This window comes from Impatiens glandulifera, chromosome 1, assembly GCF_907164915.1.
Source record: "Impatiens glandulifera chromosome 1, dImpGla2.1, whole genome shotgun sequence".
NCBI lineage: Eukaryota > Viridiplantae > Streptophyta > Magnoliopsida > Ericales > Balsaminaceae > Impatiens > Impatiens glandulifera.
In genome coordinates this window covers 48,968,022-48,990,780 of record NC_061862.1, presented here as the reverse complement: position 1 = coordinate 48,990,780, position 22,759 = coordinate 48,968,022, and the positions used below count along the sequence as shown (strand labels likewise).

The 22,759-nt window shown below is 32.4% G+C and overlaps 1 protein-coding gene across 2 annotated transcripts; it reads right to left on the bottom strand.

The window, feature by feature from the left end:
* Window positions 1–11,478: 11,478 nt before the first annotated feature.
* Window positions 11,479–13,465, bottom strand: LOC124921305 (transcription factor bHLH112-like). Of its 2 annotated transcripts, none has more exons than XM_047461941.1 (6): window positions 13,154–13,465; window positions 12,637–13,000; window positions 12,424–12,546; window positions 12,248–12,313; window positions 12,093–12,158; window positions 11,479–12,010 (listed from the first exon to the last, which is right to left on the bottom strand). In XM_047461941.1, exons 1-6 carry the CDS (start codon window positions 13,444–13,446, stop codon window positions 11,783–11,785), a joined length of 1,140 nt encoding a protein of 379 aa, XP_047317897.1. In that variant the 5' UTR covers window positions 13,447–13,465; the 3' UTR covers window positions 11,479–11,782. The 2 variants fall into 2 exon arrangements, with proteins under 2 accessions (XP_047317897.1, XP_047317898.1); XM_047461942.1 differs by having other exon boundaries at window positions 11,479–12,007.
* Window positions 13,466–22,759: the final 9,294 nt, after the last annotated feature.

Sequence of the window (22,759 nt, the reverse complement as noted above, 5' to 3'; positions counted from 1 at the left end):
CTAATTCGGCTAGTGCAACCACTAGATCGATGATCAAACATGTCTTTAACTGTGGTATTTCTACATATAACAATGAAAACAAGCTCAAGATACGTCATAGTTAGACTTTTGACACTACACTAAATGTCGTTCCAAAATCTAATCGAAGAATCATCCCCACAATGAAACTAGATTGCTCACAAAAACATTTCCACGTAGAATAAATTCTCCTCCAAATGCTTCACCCCGCTGGATAATTAAAGATTTAGGTGAACCAACCAAACCAATCATTACCATACTTAAATCTGATTATCGATGCCCAAAGACTATTCGACTCCGTTGCAAATTACTACACCATTTTGATAGAAAAACCTTATTAAAAAAAATAAGATCTCGAATATCTAGACCTCCTTAATCTTTAAAAATTTAATTTTATCTCAACTAACTAAATGAAAAAACGATGAGTTAGAAGATCCCCAAAGAATTTTACACATTATTCTCTACATTTTTACCGACACATTCTTGAAGAGAATGAATAGCGACATCTTATATGTGGGAATAAATGGCAACACACTCTTAATGAAGATTAACAGACCTCCTTACGAAATTATTTAATTTTTATATTTAGACAATTTACATTCCATTTTAGTGATGACCGGATTTCAAGAGACCTTGAATCGTAATATTGAAAATTTATATTATTATAAAAAATAAATTTAAACACTTATAAAATATGAAGAATAAATTAATATATGGTTGTTGTTATATATTTAATTGTGTTCTTATTAATGTTCGGGGGATGAATTTGGGTGAAATCGAGACGGAAGACACCCGCTTCATCCGGTCAACTATCGGTCAAATCAAAGAAAAAATATTTCACACAGGACAATTAATATTGAAAATTGCCTCACAGATGTCAATCTTATGTGAAAGAAACTAATATAATCCCTCTATGTCATGAAATTGATTAAAAGATCTGTTGTAACAAGATGCGATAGATGACGTAAGTAATAAAGAACGATACAGATTTTAACGTTGTTTACCAAGATAAAACTTGGTTACATCCACTAGAAAGAGAGAATCTTATTAGGAGATCAGAACAAAGATTACAACCGTACAAACTAGGCTTATATCACGAGTTTATATAACACTCGGTCCCCTGAAACCCTAATAAATACAGATATAGGGACTGGAAACGATGCTCTCAAGGCAAAGACTTCAACTTTCTGAAATACTCGATTGCACCTTTAAATAGTCTTCAACTAGGTCAACACAATATTTCGGAAAATAATCTCCAAAATATTATCACAATACTTTCCTAGTTATATTACCATAACAAAAGATCACATTTCCTTTTGTGTTAATCTTATTTCCTTAAATCAAGATTACACACCAAAAAGATATACTTTCCTTTTGTTCAATATTCTATTTCCCTGCATCATCAATTCAACACATCTCAACAAATCTCCACCTTGACTTGAATTCCCTCAAATGCCCCAAATACATTAATCAATGCTCAAATATTCTATCTCCTCTAATTCAGAGTTGTCATAAGACAACTTAACATATGCATTCGTCAATTCTAGATGACCCAGATACACTCACCGATGCCGGATGGCCCTGATGCACTCGCCGGTGCTAGATGACCCAAATGAACTCACCGATGCCGGATGACCCTGATGCATTCGCCGGTGCTGGATGGTTCAAATGCACTCACTGGTGTCAGATGGTCTAAAAGCACTCACTGATGCCGGATGACCTAAAAGCACTCACCGGTGCCAGATGGCCCAAAAGCACTCACCGGTGCTGAATGGCCCAGATGCACTCGCCGGTGTCGGATGGCTTAGAAGCATTCGCCGGTGCTGGATGGCCCAGATGTACTCGCCGGTATCGGATGGCCCAAATGCACTCGCCGGTGCTGGATGGCCCAGATGCACTCGACGGTGCGGATGACCTAGATGCACTCACCGGTGCCAGATGGCCTAGATGAACTCGTCGGTGTCGGATGGCCCAGAAACACTCGCCGGTGTTGGATGGCCTAGAAGCACTCGCCGGTGCCGGATGGCCCAGATGCACTCGTCGGTGCCAGATGACCCAGATACACTCGTCTCTCTTTTCTAGATCTAGAGTTGTCTCCAAGATAGCTTAATATCTTCTTAGGTAACCCAAATATTCAAGTCTACTCAATAAATCTCCACCTTGACTTGAATACACTCATTGTTGCAGATCATAATAGCACAAACACATTAATCAATGTTAGATGTGATCCAGATGTATTTGTCAATACCAGAGATGACCCAAATATATTTATCAATACCAGATATGGCCCAAATACATTAGTCAATATCAGATGTGGCCTAGATACATTAGTCAATGTCAAAGATGGCCAAATATATTAGTCAATGTCAGATGTGGCCCAGATACATTAGTCAATACCAAAGATGGCCCAGATGCATTAGTCAATGCTAGAGATGGCCCAGATGCATTAATCAATGCCAGAGATGGCCCAATTACATTAGTCAACGCCGGATGTGGCCCAAATGCATTAGTCATTTCCAGAGATGACCCAAATGCATTAGTCAATGTCAGAGATGGCTCAAATACATTAGTCAATGCTAGAGATAGCCCAAATGCATTAGTAAATGCTAGAGATGGCCCAGATGCATTAGTCAATGTCAGAGATGACTTAGATGCATTATTCAATGCTAGAGATGACCCAAATACATTAGTCAATGCCAAAGATGGCCCATATGCATTATGCAATGCCAAAGATGACCCAGATGCATTAGTCAATGTTAGAAATTGCCCAGATGCATTAGTCAATGCTCTGATACCAGTTTGTTGTTCTACTTTTACCGATAACTTCAACAACCCATATGTCCTATCGTTTAAGTATAGCCCGCATCTTGATCTGCCATATTATATTCTCCTCCAGAATGACAATCTCAAAGGTTGTTTCTGCTCCCGTTGACAACTTCAATGACCCCTGTAAGCCCTGTTGTTTCAGTGGAGCCCGCATCTTTATCTGTCACATTATCTTCTCCTCCAGATTGACAATCTCAACGGTTGTTCTGCTCCTGTTGACAACTTCAGCGACCCCCATAAGCCCTGTTGTTTCAGTAAAGCCCGCATCTTGATTTTCCATATTGCTTTATCCTCCTTAACTTGTCGTCTTGATTCTTACTACTGCCATCTCAATTAAAAGAACAAACAATCGAATAACCTGAAACTTTGATACCAGTTTGTTGTAACGGGATGCGATAGATGATGTAAGCAATAAAGAATGATATAGATTTTAACGTGGTTCATTAAGATAAAACTTGGTTACGTTCCCCAGAAAAGGAGAATCTTATTAGGAGATCGGAACAGAGATTACAACCGTACAAAGTAGGGTTATGACACGAGTTTATATAATATTCGGTCCCCCGAAACCCTAACAAATACAAATACTGGGACTGGAAACGATGCTCTTAAGGAAAAGACTTCAACTTTCTGAAGTACTCAACTGCACCTTTAAATAGTCTTCAACTAAGTCAACACAATATTTTGGCAAATAATTTCCAAAATATTATCACAATACTTTCCTAGTTATATTACAGTAACAAAACATCACATTTCCTTTTATGTTAATCTTATTTTCTTAAATCAAGATTACACACCAAAAAGATATACTTTCCTTTTGTTCAATATTCTTTTTCCTTGTATCATCAATTCAGACATCTCAACAAGGTCTTTATTCTATTAGGGCTTGATGACATGTTATTTAGTGGTTGAGAGAGTTTTCTTATTTATTTTGCCTAACATTCTAATATGAACAAAATAGGTTAATGTTTTTAAATAGAAAACTTGTATTAATATATAATATGAATATGACAATATCCTCCTAAAAATATGTATAATGAACAAAAATGTTAAAAGTAAATATAATGAAATGGGAAAGACAAGGAGATGATAAAGAAAACTTATAAGAACAATTCACCATCTGAATACCATAAATCGAATACATTAATTAATGTGTTCAATATATAGGGGTATAAAAGTGATTATATTTGTCTTTTCTTTTATTAATTAATATCTTATCATTTTTTTTTATCCACTGCATTTTTTAATTTTGTTTTAAATTTAAAAGTTAATATCAGTCACACATTTATGATCTGTTTCAAATGAAAATATTATTAACGAGAATAAAAAAAAATGACATTGGATCTCCTAAACATGATTCTTATTATATGAGCTATCACATTCGTTTCTTCATTGCATTATAATAAATAAATAAATGTGAATATAATTAAAGTAACTTTACCTAAAATTGCAGTAACAGTAAAATGAGTAGATGAATAACCACACAAACATACATAATATTCCAATTGAAGATGGTGGAGTGATGAGAGTTTGAATATATACATGATTGTAACTAGTACACGAGAAAACAGTAATAACTAACTTTCTACATGTGAAGAATTGTTATTTAAGTGTGAAGAATATATCTTGTAGAAGGTACATACCCATATTGGGAAAAAGGATATTAGAAGAAATCTTGGCCGTGATCAATTGAAAGGATTGAAAGCTGCAAGTATATCTATCTAACAGCATCGATCGATCGGTAAGAAGGCTAGCTAGCTAGCTAGCTAGGGGTGCCATGGAAAGATGATAAAATAAAATCTTCTGAATTGGCACATCATGAAGATGAAAGCAAGCTTTTGTTTCAAGGCTTAGAACATCAGATTCAAAGTTGAATAAAAGTTAAAGCAAAAGCAATCATACTTTCAAGATGCTGATGACGCATGTGAAAGAAGATGGAATAGCTGATTATAGAAGAGAAATTTATTATTCCCTCGTCTTACCCTAGTGAAAATAAGTGGTGGATATATACCGTTTTTCTGAGGTTCTGGGTTCGAGGCTGACAGGCGAGCGTACCCCAACGTTCTTTAAAAATGAAAAAAACAAATTTCCTTAGAAACAAAACATAAACATTTATTTTTTAATGATTTTTTCGAATACAACTTATAACTAATAATATAACTCGATTAAAAACATCCTAAAGATTTTGGGTCGATTCCAACTTAAAAACACTCTAAATTAAAATGATAGTTCATTTTTGTGGAAAGTTCATTTTACCATTCTAAAAGAACTAACAAAAGTTCATTAATTAATTAATGATTCCATGTTTGATGCTTTTCATTTTATTTAATTAGTATTCTTTTGAAATGAAAATGTAATTAATTAGGACTAGATAAACTCATGAGAAAGTTTTTTTTGTTGGCCAAAGAATAGAAAGAATTGAATTCCTTCAAGTACAATACACTATTACACCTAGAGTTCCCACTTTGAAACCCAAAGTGATTGGAGTTTGATGTTTGATGCTTTGGGGAGAGGTGAGATAGAACAAAAAAAGATTATCAATAAAGTAAAGAAAAGTGATTTATTGTTGGTTAAAAACTATGAGAAGATAAGTAATTCTAAAGACATTTCATTAAAAGTTAACATTAATTTACATCTTAAGCGTTTCCCTTGTATGTGTAGGAAAATATTTTTGAATCACTTAAAGTACATCACTAATCCACGTGTGATCACATAAACATTAAGTAGAAAACTTAATTGGATAAAACTTGTAAAACAATATATCAAATGGAAATGGATTTGGCATGCCTAAGATTTGACCACCCATGTCATTTTTTTTTTCATGAATCCACTAGAAATTGAAGAAAAAATTTAGTGAATTTGATGATCGAGTGGATATTGTATATGCCTTAACATGATAAATTAATTGATCACATTTTCTGACTTCTCCATCTGAAATTCGGCAATAAAAATTCTCGTGTCATTTGGATTATGTCGGGTATAATTAGATTTGTTTTCCTGATTGGGTATTCATTGACAATGTACATGACTCTTTTTATGTTAGAAGAAATATTGAAAAGAGATAAATGTATTAATTAATTAATAAAAAAAATAGACAAAAAATAAATAGAAAATATTAAAAATAGATAAATGAATTAATTAATTAAAAAAATTAAAAAAAAAATATATATTTAATTAATAAATATTATATTTTTAAAAAAAAACAATTAACCATGGTTACTCACGGAGGCTAGATAAGTCAATTTTTAATAGTATATACATTTAAATGAACTTTTATTAATTTATACGTGTAATTATACAAGTATAAGATTTTTTTTTCTTACTTTTCATTTTCATTTCATTATAATTTTCCTATACAATTTTTAGATCAAACAAACTGAAATGCCTGGTTTGGTTTGATTTATTAATTTAAATTTAATATTAATTAATTCAGCATTCAAACATATGTCTAGTTAGCAATAGATAATTCGAATCATCAAACAAAATATAATTTATCAGAGAAAAAATAAAATTATTATATAATATAATAGGAAACAAGTTGATTAAGAAATAATTAATTATCCTAATACATAACCAAAAAGGTGTAATGATCCGAGAAAAAGAAATAAATAAAGACAAAAATTGAATCATCTAATCAAAATGATGTTGTCACAATTTATTGAGCTTGTCTATGAAAATCTAAACATTAAAAAAAATATAAAAGCATGTAATTTTCATTTTTTTAAATCTAAATGTTAGAACTTTATTTTAAATAAAAGACACTAAAAACTCCAAAGTTAAAAGCAATATCATCTTTTCTATATACCATAAGAACCATTTTGGTTATTATCTTCTTCCAAGTTATTTTGTTTATAATGTCAAAATATATTTTTCTAAAGAATGTCACAAAAAAATTGATACTTTATGAATGTATATGGAACGCCAATAACTCAAATTACTACTACCTTAAATCATGAGACCATAATTACAAATTAAAGTTTATAAGATTTTTAGGCTTTACAAAAATATGAGCATCATAATATTTGTTAGTAACGAAAACAAAGTCTTTCATCATAAATATTTATGTATTGAGCTCTGGCATTACATTTTTCTTTTAAGTAAAACAAAAACTTTTCATTCTAAAACATGTTAAAACTTGATTTTAATTAAAAACAAGCATTTTGTTTTAGCTTTTTTCAAGCATTGCAACAAAATGAACATATAGTCATAGATTTCTCTACTAAAAAATCCATACATTTCAATTAACAACAATTTTATATAGTCACCCCTGAAGTATTCTCTTCTCACATTTATTTTTATCAAAGCTTATTTTAAAAATTCCAATTGCATTAAGGATGTCTGAAGGTCCGAAAACTATTTGGAAGAGTATAAGGAAAACACCCAGCAAACTGTCTAGGTCATACCAAAATCTAAGGCTCCGAGAAGAGTCTTCTAGAGACGCATCATTAATTGTGGACCCGTTAACTATTACTCCCCCAGCACGTGATACACATGACGAGGATGAATCTGAGGTTGAAGAGTTTATTGAGAGTACGTTTGGATCAATGGGGATGACGAGGAGGACCACAAGGAGGCTCATAAGGAGGATCATGAGTACCATTCCACTCCCGACCCATCATCGATAGTAACATGTTTACACTTAGTTATTGTTTGTATTGATTTACATCTAATTATAAATTTGATAATTTTGAAGAATCATATGCCCGCAAGAGACAGGGGAAGAACAACAAGAATATCGCGATATCTAGGAGGCCACCGGGGACAAAGATTGCTTTGACTTTTAGAGAGGTGGATGGGAGGCCCAACGGTGTCGGCGATGGAAGAAAAATGTGGTTTAGACATTTGGGTCGGTTGTGCGGGACCCCTCAGCCGTCTCACACCGTCTCCTGAAGTGGAAGACATTAAGTGATGACCAATTGGATTATTTTTGGATTGTTATGACGGTAATCATTACTTAATTATACATTAATCATTCAATATTTTTTTATAACATTTGAATGATTTATTTTTCAGGATCTGTTCGAGTGTACTAATGATGGTTCTATTGACCAATATCGAGTGAGTGGATTGGCACACGCCAAACAAATATGGGATAGGTGGCGCTCAAATTTGAATAGGGATTATATCCGCATTTATCAAGGAGACGAGGCGGCGGTACTCGCCAATCCCCACGAGACTACGATTGAGATGATTGGGAGTTCGTGTGTCAGAACCATTATTTCACGGAAAAATTTAAGGTACGATTTCATAATTCAAATAAAATCTGATATTAATTATTTTAACTTCATTTTTTATTTCAAATACAGCAAAATAGTCGTACCAATGTTGTTAACATGAATAAGCTGAAATTCTCACATCATACTGGAAGTAGACCGTTTGCTCAAGTGGAGAAAGAGTTGGTATGTACATTATTCATTATTTTTAATAACTTAATATAAAGAATGTTATTAATTTTATAAATCATTTCTTTCAACAGACACTTGAAATAGAACGGACCCCCTCCATCATTGAAATATTCAAAAAGACCCGTACCCCAAAACCTACAAAAGAAAACTCAACCCCTTCCGGGAAGAAAGAGCGCAAGAGAAAATTGTAAGTTAATTAATTTAAATTAATTACATAAAGCTAGCTTATTATTATAATGAAAATTTATTTCAAATGTCAGGTGGAGATGGAGGAGGTAAGAAGCAATGAACCGAATATATCTTACTTCGACTTGAAGAAGAGAGTGTTCGAACGCCAAAAGCATGAGGTAGTGATCGGTATGGGATCAGGCGTCCGGCCACATACTTTCGAGAGGATCTTCGAAGTGACAACAATTCACAACGATCCACTAATCGGTTGTTTGAGGAGAATCAAAGATTGGCGATGAAAGTGGAGGAATTGAAAAAGAGGGATGAAGAAAGAACTCGACTGAATAATGAAATGCAAACGGAAAAGCTAGAAATGAGGACAAGAATGGATAACTTTGAAATTTTTATGAGGCAATATCAACCACCTCCCCCTCCCCTACTAGCTAATTCAAGTACGTTTTGATTGGTTATTTCGACTGATAACAGATAACAGGTTTTTGAATGATTGAGTACGTTTTAATTCGAATGATAACATGTTGTTTAGATGATTGATTTGGTTTAGAATTTTGGAATAATAATGGTCATTTGGTTTATGAACGTTATTTGTATACATATTGGTTTGGCTGAACAAATTTTGGTTGCGCACAAAACAATCGGTCTATTTTGTACATTTTATAGGGAAAACCCGAGAGTTATATAGAAAGCTTTCAGTTTGTTTGAAATGGAAAAATCGAGAGTTTTCCATATACCTCTCGGGTTTATTTGAAAAGAAAAAACCGAGAGTTTTACGGAAAGCTTTCAGTTTTTCTTGAAAGGGAAAAATCGAAAGTTTTTTCATATACCTCTCGGGTTTATTTGAAAAGGAAAAACCGAGAGTTGTATGGAAATCTTTCGGTTTTTCTTTAAAGGAAAAACCGAGAATTAATTGAAAAACTCTCAGTTTTTCTTGAAAGGGAAAAACCAAGAGATTTCCATATACCTCTCGGGTTTTTTTGAAAAAGAAAAACTGAGAGTTAATTGGAAAGCTATCAGTTTTTTCTTATAGGAAAAAACCAAGTTATATGAAAAATTCTCGGTTTTTCTATTTAAAGAAAAACCGAAAGTTTTCCAACTAACTCTCATTTTTTTCTCTCGAGTATCTAAACCGAAAAATCTACGATATCTCTCGGTAAACATCCAATTATATTTACCGAAAGTGTCAATACCGAGGAATGACGAGAGTTATTCAAACCTTTGATATTTGGTCATTACCAAGAGATATAGAGTCATTATCGAGAGTTTTTACTCTCGATTTTGATCCTTTTTTCACCCGTGTATATAGCCATAATGAAAATCGAGACTTATAATGGTCAAATCAGCATATAACTTCATCTCCAACAAGACACACATTTTAATAGAAATCATCCTGAAAATTCATAATTCATAATAAGTTTAAATCTTTCTCTAGCAAAAATTTTCAGAGAGTTTTTCAACTTATAACAAATTTGTGTCCCACAAATTTGTATATATTCTTGTACTGCCATTTACAAAAGTTATTTGGCTTGGCTCACCATGATTTCTTATCATCCCTCAAAAAAAAATCTTAAATTCTCAACAATTGGGTCAAGAACATTTTTGAGTCTTCTCATCATGTCAACTCAGATTTTTCATCATATGTGGTCTTTATGAATATTATTATTTCCTAGAAAATTCAATTCACAAAATTTTGACTTTATTGGATAGAGCTATACAAATATGGTCCGTCTCATTAGAAAGTAATTTCATTAGACTCTATTTAAAATGGATAAAAGAAACTGGAATAAAATATTTTTCATTTTCTATAATGAGAGATTCAACAATTTCTTACTATCAAATAATTGTGTTCAGTAACAAAAAAATAAATAAATAAAGACCCACAAAAAAACATCACTCATAATTTATTATTTTTTTCAATTTTATTCATTAATTTTTCTCTAATTCTAAGAAAGTAACAAAATCACATTGATCAACTCATTTCATCCACAATCTCTCCTTCAATTTTTCAAACAATCCCAACTTTTTTTAAATCCACCCTAAATTTAATTTCTAATTACGTCCTTAATATTATCAATGTTAAAACCAAAACTCACTGCACTTAACATGATGTCATGGTAAAAAATATTACTTATTAGTTTTCATTTTTAAAATAACAATCAATAAAAAAAAAACATTCATTCCTATTTAAAATTAAATTAATCGACCTTAAATTAAATGCAAGCTCACTTCTCCAATCAATGTTAAAACTAAATATTCTAAAATTTTGAAGATAATTGGTTCATTTTGATTTGATACTGTCCATGTTCTTTCCGCATGGCCATGATATCACATTGGATAGGAGTGCTTGTCCCATATTGGTTATATGGAAATTTTATTCAAAAATCGAACCATCAAAATTTTTATTTTTTCATTAATTAAATAAAATACAATTTAATTTTTATTTATAATTTTATAATTTATTATTTATTAAAAATAAGGATATTTAAGTAATATATACATAAAAATCCATTTTTTTCTCAAATCATATCAAACATTTTATTTTGTAAACCCAATTTTTATCTTCAAATAACCCAGATCAAGCGAGCTCTGGATGTATTGGCCCCTATGGAAGTTATTTTATTTTCAATAAAAATGTATTTTTTTAATTATCATTTTTTTTATTAAAAAACAAAGTCTAGAGGTAAGTTACAGAAAAATCTAAAAGAAATTCAGTGGTAAATGGCCACATATTTCAGTGCTTAAAGCATGGGCCAATCTCTCTCTGACTCCTCATCATTACCACAATATATTCCAGACAAATATAAATTAAAAATTAATATTCCACAGACAAAAGCTACATTACACGCGCGTGCTCTCATTATGCCATTACCAGCACATTCCATTCAAAATTAAATAATAATATTTTCTGGTTATACATATTTTTCAAAATAACTTTTTTTTTATCAAATATCTTATAAAAATATTAATTTACATAAAATATAATTAGATAACAAGAATTCGGGTTAATATCTTAAACTTATAAAATAAATACATTGAGTAAAAATGGAAATGGAAAGGAAAAACGTTACTTTTAATTAATTATAATATAAAGAAACAGGAACATGAACAGCAGCAAAAGCCCTAATGCTGCTAAATCTAGCTTAACTTACAAGATAATGACAAATTAACAACAACAACCCATTAGACTAAACCCAGTTTTCTGCTAAATTTAGCACCTGTTCCTGTCTCTTATATCAAATAATAATAATGATAATAATAATATAAACCCACTCCTTACTTTAATTATACATCTTCATATATAATTAAGCATGTAATTAGTGTCCTAATAATTTGCTCAATCCATATCTCGATCTCTACTTGAATGCCCCTCCAAAATTAGGTGTCCAAAAATCAGCAGCTCTTGTAGTCTCAATAGCAATTGGAATTGTGCTTGATAATGGAACCAAACACAACCCTCTACTTTTTAGGTCTTGTTTTGAATTACCTTCTTTTGCTTCTTGTGAATACAATGATTCATTCTTCTGACCATGTTTTTGAATAGTGGGTTTCCCGTTTCTCAAGTAAGGACTACTTAAAACCTGCTAATGAAAACATAAATTATATAATTATAAGAAATTAATTGGTAATGAATGTACAATTTTTTCATTGGAGGAGAAGACATACATTGACTTGATCATGGAGAAACTTGATGTAATCGATTGCTTCGTGAAGAACAGATGCAGTATCAGTCTGAAGATTATTATTTATTATTTATAATTTATTAGCATATATCATATATATAAATACTAATTGAATTAATCAAAGGGTTAATTTAGTACCTTTCCAAAAGGTGAAACCAGTTGTTGCAAAGCTGTTATTCGATCCCCTAGCTTCTCCTTTCTAACCTGAGGACAATCTTTTCCCATTAATATACTTCTCTAAATATATAAACCACATGTGGTATAATTAAAAAAAAAAACTTTTTAGAAAAAACAAATCAAATGGTATTATATACCTTGAAAGTTGGTAATGGTGATGGTGTTTCAATTCTTGGTCTTTTCAATGGCTTTTGATCATTATTAATGTTCTTCCTCATTGTTGAGCTCCAAGATAAACCATTAGAAGATTGACTTGCAACCTTGAATATCAAGTTGAAACCTTTAGCTTTTTTTTTTTTTTTTTGACTAAAAGTTTAATAATTAATTCATGCATCATTAAATTAAATTACCTTAGGAGCTGTGATCTTGGGGCAGCTCAATGAAGGAAAGAAATTAGCCCTAATATCGGAAGGGCTCCATAAAGAAGGCGCTTGATCGGAGAAAATTGAAGGGTCAAAGGGAAGTTTTGGCATGGAAGGAGAGACCAGTTGAGAATTATTAGGGCATGGATAGTTCATGGGTAAGGTCTGGTTTTCGAAAACCGATAATTCTTGTGGATCGTCTTCGAATAAGGTTTGGAGCAACGTGGATGAATACCCATATGAAATAGGGTTGTTGAAAGCGTTGATATTCGATTCTTCTAGTGAAAAGGATTTGAAAGAATTATCTTGTTGTTGTTCCTCTTGCAAATTATTTGACATGTTATTATTAACACTGCAAGGAATATATAGGATAAGATTAGAACTTAGCCCTTTTTGTTGGATGGTTACAAAAGGAAGAAATCAAAAGTAGGTCAGGTCCTCAAAGTAAACTATAATTATTAGTGTTTATTTAGAAATTATAACATTATAAGCATAATATTCTTACTTGAAGGTTTGTTTCCAATCTTCCATGGCTTCCATCCCAAACATGTTTATGCTTGAATTCACGATGTGGCCGCCATCATTAAACCCTGAATCTGGAACATGAGAATGAATATCATCATCTTCATTGTTGATAGACTTGGAGAATATTCGTTTCATGTTCCAATCGAAGGGTTCTAGATCGGTTGAGCCAGCCAAACATGGAGAAAAACCAAAGGGAGTTGTTGTTGCCGGAATATTCCACCGTGTTCCACCGCAAACGCCGCCACGGAATTCATCACCCATATTACCAAACATTTTCTCTCTCTCTCTTCTTTTGTTGAATTGGTTGTGAAAGTGATGAAGCGCTCTCTCTATATATATACTACTACTAGCGGTTGGTGTACGGAAATTATTTGGTTGACATTTTTAATTTGTTTTTACATATAATGATATATGCTTGGTAATTTGAGAATCTAGGTTTGTTTGATTCTACCTTAAATCTTTCATCCAATACTTTAAATAGTACTCCATTCTAAATGATGTAATGTTATGTTACTTATGTACTATTTGGACACTTTTTTTTTTCAAATTCCACAAAAATAAAATAAAAAAATAAGTTCAATACAAGTTACCATTTGAGTGAATAAGTTAATTAACTTATCAGACAAAAATAATAATTCAATATCGAAATAAATTCTAATACCCTTAACTTTTTTGTCATAATTTATCCGGCTATGTAATTTAGAGGTCTTATTATCATTGCATTATCAAAGTAGAGGCTTTTAAGTGTTATAGTTAATCTCCTTTTAAGCTTAATAATAATCATTTGTCCCTCACTTTCTTTAAGGCTTGTAAGAGTTAGGTTATTTGAGGATTTTTTTAGATTTTGTTCAAAAAATTGTTTGATGGAAAATAGGTTATTTGAGTTTTTTATTTGTTGAAAATGATTTTTTTAAAGATAAAGTAAGATTATTTTTAAATTTTAGTTGATAAAATAAATCATTTAATTGTTGGAATAATAGTGATGTGAAATATAGAAAATTTGTATAAAACTAAATAAAACCCATAAAACTCTGATCAAACGAGCTTTTATTAGACGAGAAGGGGGACTATAGTAAACCACTCAACTTCATTAGGTCACAAGACTCATCATACTTAATGGCAAATATTTTTTTTTCGTTTATCCGCAAGCAAAATAATTATTCTTTTCTTTTAAAAGAAATTTTAGCTTAGTAATAAAACAAGATATTACAAGATATGGATTCGAGATTTCTTGATTATTTTTAAAAAAAAGTTATCTCTATTATAGGTAATCTTTTCTTTTAAAATTATGAAACCTTTTGTTATACGGTACGATTAATGATTTTTTCCTATTTATTTTGGTATAAAATTAATTTTAGGCAAGAAATACTTTTGAGTTTTTTTACAAATGATTTATTTCCTCAAGATTCTTATTCCTCTCACGGGTTAGGCTTTTGACAATGAAGATTTTTTTGGAGTCAATCAAGTAGAAGGTATAAATTCATAATTTGAAATATAAAGGGGTTGATAGGAAATGAGAATTATGAAAATTATTCCATTCTAAAAGTACAAAAAAAACTCATTAATTTAATACCAAACTCAACAAATTGTGACATTTTATACTAAATTGATTCTTTCCCAAGTCAACTATGTAACATCAAGATGAAGTTTTTTCAGCATTGTGATTCATGTCATAAAATCAATCCTTGAAAAAAAATACCACCTTACATATATATATCAATCAGCTTAGTTCAACCAAATTATTTTGATCATAGTTGGTTAAATCAACAACCTAAGCAATGAACTTTGAATAGTCTTAATTTCATCACCTTATTATACTCATTTTTTAGAAACAAATGTTTAATTTACATAATATACTTCTAACTTAAAAGTTGCATCAAAAAAAGATGCGGAAGATGACCAAGCTAATTCAGTTATTTGTGGTTTAGTCTCATCTCGATATTAGCTCTATAGTAACACTAGTAAAAAAATAGTTATTATGGAGGGCAGAATCTCTCGGAGAAAAGCTTCATGCCTTCGGTGAAAGAACTCACCGAGGGCGATAATCGCCCTCGGCGCGTCTCGGTGAAACAACCGTCGGAGAAAATAAAAAGCGCGTTTGCGAGGGCAGTCAAAGTCCTCGGAGATAAAGTATATCTAAGGGCAGTGAAAGTCCTCGGAAATAATAAAAGAGCATTTGTGAGGGCAGTTCTAATGCTCTCGGAAAATTCTTTTATTTATTAACAAAAGCTTTTCAAATGCTCTCGGCTATATATATATATATATACATTAAATAAAACGTTTATAAACTGAATTTTACCTATTTTAAACCAAACAATTTCAGACCTACATACATAAATTAGAAATACTGAATTTGATATACCAAAATCCCAATAAACTTCCATCTTCAATTCATTCAACATTACAATATCTAATAAACCAAAATCCCAATTAACCCATAGTCAAAATATTTAAAAATATAAAAAAACATCATATACCCGATTGATCCGGTGGTGGAAGTGAAGGATATCTCGCCATAAATGCCGCCAACTGGTTCAGAAATTCTTCCCTTTGTCTTTGTGACTCAAGAGCTTATCTTTCAATTTCAATTTGTATTTGTCTTTGTGCCTCTTGTGCTTCTCTTTTAGCTTCATGTGCTTCTCTTTGTGACTCAAGAACTAAAGTCTCCAGTTGTTCTCTTTTCAAAGCCTCCTCTTGTAACTCGGTACGCAACTTCTCAACCTCTTGCTCACTCTACTGAGATTTGCTTCCACCATGCAAATTTCCTCTAAACTGGGTGTGACTCACACCGGTTCCCATTCCAATGACTCTCCCGTGCCCTTGTCATCCAAAAACCTTCTCGGTCAGCTCATAATCAGACATTTCGAGATTTCTTTCGAGCGTCTGACGCATCACATCCTACAAAAAGAAACAATAGTTGATTAATTAATTATAAATCAATAAATAATTGAAATATGAAGTATACACTTACAATTTTCTGTTGTATATCGGGATCCACCACACGAGTAGGGTCGTCACCTGTTCCTTTTTTATTGTGTGTCTCATAAAAAAGTTCAATGTGTGATGGCGCAATACCCATACTCTTCTCCTGTTAAGATTAAATGTTAGTATTGTTTTGTTAATTATCAAAATATAGTTAACATCTAATGACTCTTGAATAAATATATTTACCATTTTTGCTGCCACCTGAGAGAATGACACACTCCCCGCATGATGTGTCATTCGAAGATTCTTTCGATTTTGAGAATTCCGCTCACTTCTTACCTATTTTTGAAAACATCAATTAATACTTAATTAATTACATTATAAACAATGATGTATAAAGTTTAGAATTTAAAGATTCACCCGTAAATCGTCTTAAAGAAAGTGACGATCCAAGATGTTATTCCAATCATCTTCTATATATTCATTTGGTTTGTGTGCTTTGATAGCTGTTATATCCCCATTATGAGATTTAATGTGATTCCGGTTGATATCACATCAATACCTATCCCAAACCACCTTAACATGTTTCATTATATGTTTCCGATAATACTCAATATGTTCGGCACTGCCTCAAAACGATTCTGCAAAGACACGAGATTAATTATTATTATGTATTAAAAAATTAAAGCTAATACAATAAGATATTAACATTTACCCTTACCGACTTCCAAAGATGCTCTATGTCGGTGGAACTCAAGTCTGACCAATGAAGAAGACGATGTGATATCACAGTCGGATCCCGAACTACGATCCCAATATGTCTAGACCATGTAGTGCCGTTGTCGGAACACACTCTCCCATTTGGTGAGAATTCTATTGTTATTTTCTCACCCGCGCTCAACTTCGAAAGGGCCGTGTTCTTATTTTTCCCCCGACCCTTTCTCTTTGATGTAGAACCTAAAAAAAATTATATAACATTAGTAAATGAATTTTTATGTATTCAAATATTATAACTTATACCTTCAGGCTGAGAGGATGATGTCGTCATCATCTCAACCTCTGGTAACGTCGGATCTACATGGTCGGGTGTGTCATCTGGCTCATTAGAACCACCCGCCTCGAGGAGATCGGTGCTCCTCTGAAGATCGACTCTCCTCTAGAGATCGTCGAGATTCCAATACATGCCCCCTTTATGTTTTTGCTTTGGTGCCATCTCGATCTGTTAAAAAAAATATGTTACATAATTTTAACTAATTAAATTCAAATAAAGTACAATGAAACCTTAGTTAGATGTTCGAATAACGTGGGTTTATTGTTGTCACAATTTTCCAACCAGGCCTTGATGCCATATCTGGAACTTAGAACACTTGTTTCGCTTGACTTGCTAAGATAAACGGTGCATTATTCTTAATTTTCAAAGTGTAGTTCACATTAACACTTATAAAACCATATTTGTCTATTTTTATTCCACAATCTCCCGAATGGACATCAAACCATTTGCATTTAAAAATAATCACTCGTCTTCCACTAAAGTATTCAACTTTTATAATGTTCGTCAACACTCCGTAGTAGGACAATGTTTCGGTATCATTGTTACCCAATACAACAACACCACTGTTTTGAGTTGTTAAACCTTCATCGTGTCTCTCAATGTTGAATTTGTAACCATTAATTCGACACAACACGAATCTCTTTGCATAACAAGTAGGACCACTTCCTAATATTCTTAGATCCTAAGAAATATTTTCTCCAAGTTGAGAAATCTAGTTAGAGATCATGAGATTAGTCTAATTATAATGTAATACAATAAAATTATATATATAACATTATTATAACTCACTCTTGTCTTGAAATAGGCTACGTAACGTCTATCACGTTCATCAATTGGTATGAAATGATTATCATATTCTCGGTTGAACTCATTGTATATCAATTTGAATGATAATTGGTCAATCCATGCATGTAAATTGAAAGATAAATATACAAGTAATATTTTGAGAATTTACTTGTAAATAGGTTCGGCCTCTAGACAGTTCTTTAATATGTATGAATGAGCTCTCTCTTGATCACCCAGTTCGTACATGTAACTAATTCTCTTTGATAACTCTTCCAAACATATAAATACAGATAGAGTTGAATCTCGCACTAATGTACACATAGAATCTTGATCTTCCAAATATCTCACACATAAGCTAATACTTTCATTCACTAGATAACTCTCTCTAATTGAACCCTCGGGAAAATTTTTATTTCTAAGATAATTCTTCAATGTACCCATATATTGCTCAATAGGATACATTCATCGATAGTGTACGGGTCCTCCAAGAAAATCCTCGAACGCCAGATGTACGGGCAAATGAACCATTATGTTGATAAAAGATGGCGAAAATATTTTTTCAAGCTTGAATAACATTATAACAATATCAAGTTGAATTTGGTCCAAGTCATGTGTATTCAATGACTTACAACATAATAACCGGAAAAACTTCGATAGATTCACAACTACATCGTAGACATCTTCCGGAAGTAAGCCACGTGTTGCTAGAGGAAGAAGATATTCTAATATAATATGACAATTGTGACTCTTTAAACCCTGAATCTTCTTTTCATCTAAGTCAACACATCCCCCAATGTTAGAACAGAATCCTTCCGGCATCTTTAATTTTTTCAAAAATTCACAGAAAATTTTCTTTTGAATAAGAGAAAATGCGTATGGGACAGCGGGACATTGGAAAACTCCATCGACCTCAACGAGATGTAACGAGTGTTTTATTCCCATCAATTGTAAATCTTTCCGAGCCTTCAATCCTTCTTTCGTCTTCTCTTTCACATCCATCATTGTTCTTACGATGCTATTGCAAATATTTTTCTCAATATGCATGACATATAGATTATGTCTTAACAATAGATTTTTCCAGTATGGTAGAGTAAAAAATATAGATAATTTGTTCCAATTATCCCCTCGCACATCATAACGGATTTTCGATTTTTTTAAAATTAAAACAACGTCTTTTAAACTCTGAGCTTGCATGTAGGCTTCCGTACCTGATAATAGTGATGGGGCCATTTGATATTATGTATTACCGTCAAAGGCTTCACGTTCTTTCCGGAATCTGTAGTTAGGGGGGAGGAAACGCATATGACACATATAACACTCTTTCTGATAATTTGTCAATCTCATCGAAGCGGTACCAATATTACAACACGGACACACAAATTTTCCCTTAGTACTTCAACCGGATAGATTTGCATATGCAGGGAAGTCGTTAATAGTCCATAACAATGCAACATGCATGTTAAAATACTCTAAAGTGGATGCATCGAAAGTTTGAGCACCTGTATGCCATAAGGACTGTAATTCCTCAATTAACAATTGTAGAAAAATATCAATCGCATCACCAGGACTCTTAGGACCGGGAATTAACATGGATAACATGAAATTACTTAAGTCCATGCATATCGTCGGTGGTACATTGTAAGGTATTAGAACAACCGGCCAAATGTTGTACGATTGTTTTCCATTAATAAATGGATAAAACCCATCACTAGCCAAACAAAGTCTTACGTTTCGGGTCTCTGAAGAGAAATCGGTGTAGTGTTCATCAAACGACTTTCAGGTCATAGAATCTATGGGATGACTCAAGAATTTGTCGTCTACTCGACTATCTTTGTGCCATCTCATTAGTGGAGTCATTTTGCACATTTAACGCAAGGAAAAGCAATATTTTCTATTCCAGTAGAGTATTGAGCAAAGTTTAGGAATTCCTCAATGCCTTTCATATATTGTGGATGATCTCGACGTAGGACCATCCAACTTTTGTCCAGAATTTCCATTTTCCAATGTCGATCAGATTTCTTAACACCAAACTAGGTTTATATAGAAAAGAGTATTAGAAATTAATTAATCTCAATCATTTGAATTGTTTAGATATTAAGAATTATTAAAAAGTAACATCTTGATTTACAAGAGGATTCATTAAAATATCAAACAAAAAACCTAAATTAATAAGACAATTTAACCTACATCTTATATATATAGTCCAAAAGTCACTCAAATAAATATCATCATATCAAATCTATAATAATGAAGGAATGCTAATATATGTAATGTAAATCCCTAAATCAATGTAAATCCAGTAGGCAGACAAACATATCTAATGAAGACACAATTAACATCAATGTTTATAGTAAAAATTTATTAACTGATGGAATAGAAAGAGCAAAACCTGGAATTGGCAAGAATGCAACAGTAAAATCAAGCAGCAAAGATAGACCCAAGTGTTTGTCACTATAACAAAGTTAAACGAGTAATCAAAAAGATAGACAAACAAATGTGATTAAGAAGATGAACGAGCCAACTAACTTACAAATTGTTCTTCTTAATGTGAATAAATAGACAAAACTACAATAAGACTCTAATTATTCCAGCTGCAAATTACTAAATAGACAACAACATACAAGACTCTAATTCTTTCATTATGAGACATTAAGTATGTGTTCAAATGTAACATTCATGGCATACTGCCTATTTCGTATTTGTTATATCGGAACTACAAATATAACTCTCTTATTGGTTCACTAAAATAATAAAATACCATAAACATACATAAAACCAGCCATGGCCTAAAGACATTCATAATCTATTCTAAAAGAATGAAAAATGCATAGAAAGTCAAATTGACCGCCAATCTAGTCAAATTAAAAACCTAAAAGACTTCGTTATGCAAGATTTCTAGAGGGATTTTAATTGTTCCCAATACATATTTACAATACAAAATGATATCCCACAAATTGAAAACCTAAGTCATATAATTAATAGCCAAACTAATTAATCCAACTTTTCATACATGTTACCCATATAAATAACATTTTCCAAAAAGGCTACATCAAAATTATGTTATATGGAAACAACATCCACTTGGTTATTTGAATAACCCTAGTTTTAAATATGGTCATGCTTATGTTGAAAGTTACAAAATAAAAAACTATGTTCATAAGACGAATTAATGAAAAACGAAGGCTGAAGATATCTAGAGATTGTTCAGCAATAGAGGACAGAGCAATAGACTGAAATCAAATTAATAATCGTTGAGCTTCAGCTTCTGGAACGCACTAAATCAAATTAGATAAAGTAATAAATAAACTGTTCAGATTCGAAGCAACGAATGGAGAAATCATTGCTGAAATCAAATTAAATCACAGACAGTGGAACGAACGGAGAAATCATTATCTCTAACTAGGTTCAGCTCGAAAAAAAAGAAGCAAGAAATAAAGGACTAACTAGCGGAGCAACGAACAGGCGGCGGAGCGATGGACAGGCGGCGGAGGCTAAAGAGAGAGAGAAAGAAGGAAGCGGAGGAGAGAAAGGGGATCGGGCGGAGGCGGAAGCGAGGAAGGAAGAAAAAGAAAGAAGGAAGAAAGAAAGAAAGAGGGTCGAGGTAGGGTTCATTAAAGAATCTCATTGAGGGCGTAAGGTGGGCCCTCGGAAATAAAGTATTCACCGAGAGCTAACTTCAATAGTCCTTGGAAATAAAAGTTTTCAACGAGGGATAACTTCTGCCCTCGGTGACCATGTTAAATATGCATGAGGGAAAATGAATGCTCTCGAAATTTAAATTTTAACCGAGAGCATCTAACCGCTCTCGGTGAGCCTCCTCGGTAATTTGACATTTTTTACTAGTGTAAAACTTTCCAATTTAAAAAAATATATTGTTGGTGCCACAAACACTAGTAGAATTAGGATGTTTAGCGACGAACATTGGCAACAGCGAAGTTATGCCATGGTTAATAAATATTATTAGCATCGACGAATTAATCGCCTTGGTTAATAAAAATTATTAGCCACGGCAAATTATGCTATGGTTAAAAAAATTATCAGCCACGACTTTCTTTGTCGTCGTCATCGCTAATAGTCTGGTTTTCCTGCCCCTTTCCCGCCATTATTATCAGCAACGGTTTTTAATATGAACGTCGTGGCTTAAATTTAGGTTTCCCTACCATTTTTAAAAAGAATATTAGCCACGGAGATAGCATAATGTCCTGGCTAATATTATAGATTATTAGCCATGGAATTATGTTATCGTCATTCCCAATAGTCTTTAGAATATCAGCCACGACAATAGCATAATGCCGAGGTTGATAATCTATATTAGTAGCCACGACACTATGCTATCACCGTCCCTAATAGTCTTTAGACTATCAACAACCTATCGACAAATGTCGTTGCTAATATTTATTTCTAAATAAGTTTCATTGCCTATAAATAGTACGCTCCTCTCTCGTTTCTCATAAAAGAATTTGAGATTTCCAAATAAGTGAAATAACTAATTTTCTTCTAATCAATATTCAATCGGGATTTTCTCAATCTCTTCTGAGATATCTCTATCTTCAATTGGTTAAAAGGAAATTGAATATTTCTCAGAAGAGCTTGACTGTTTATTGGTTAGAAGCACATTGGTTGAAGGTCACAAGGAGAAACCAATTTCTACAGTCACTTTACACGCTCCTCTCTCGCTTCTCCTTAAGGAATTTTCTCAATGATCATCAATCCTTCTGAGAAATCTTCATCTTCAATTGGTTAGAATAAAATTGAGGATGAAAATTTCCTAAGAGAGTCTGATTGTCTATTGTCTATTCGAGTCGTCCATCAATTTGATTTATT

Bases quoted from the DNA above. Each gene is read 5' to 3' on its own strand.
- LOC124921305 (XM_047461941.1), bottom strand. From the start codon at position 13,446: ATGTTTGGTAATATGGGTGATGAATTCCGTGGCGGCGTTTGCGGTGGA. The intron at 12,547-12,636 runs GTAATTTAATTT...TTGATATTCAAG, and splicing joins CCAAGATCACAGCTCCTAAG to GTTGCAAGTCAATCTTCTAA. The intron at 12,011-12,092 runs GTATGTCTTCTC...TGTTTTCATTAG, and splicing joins TTCTCCATGATCAAGTCAAT to CAGGTTTTAAGTAGTCCTTA.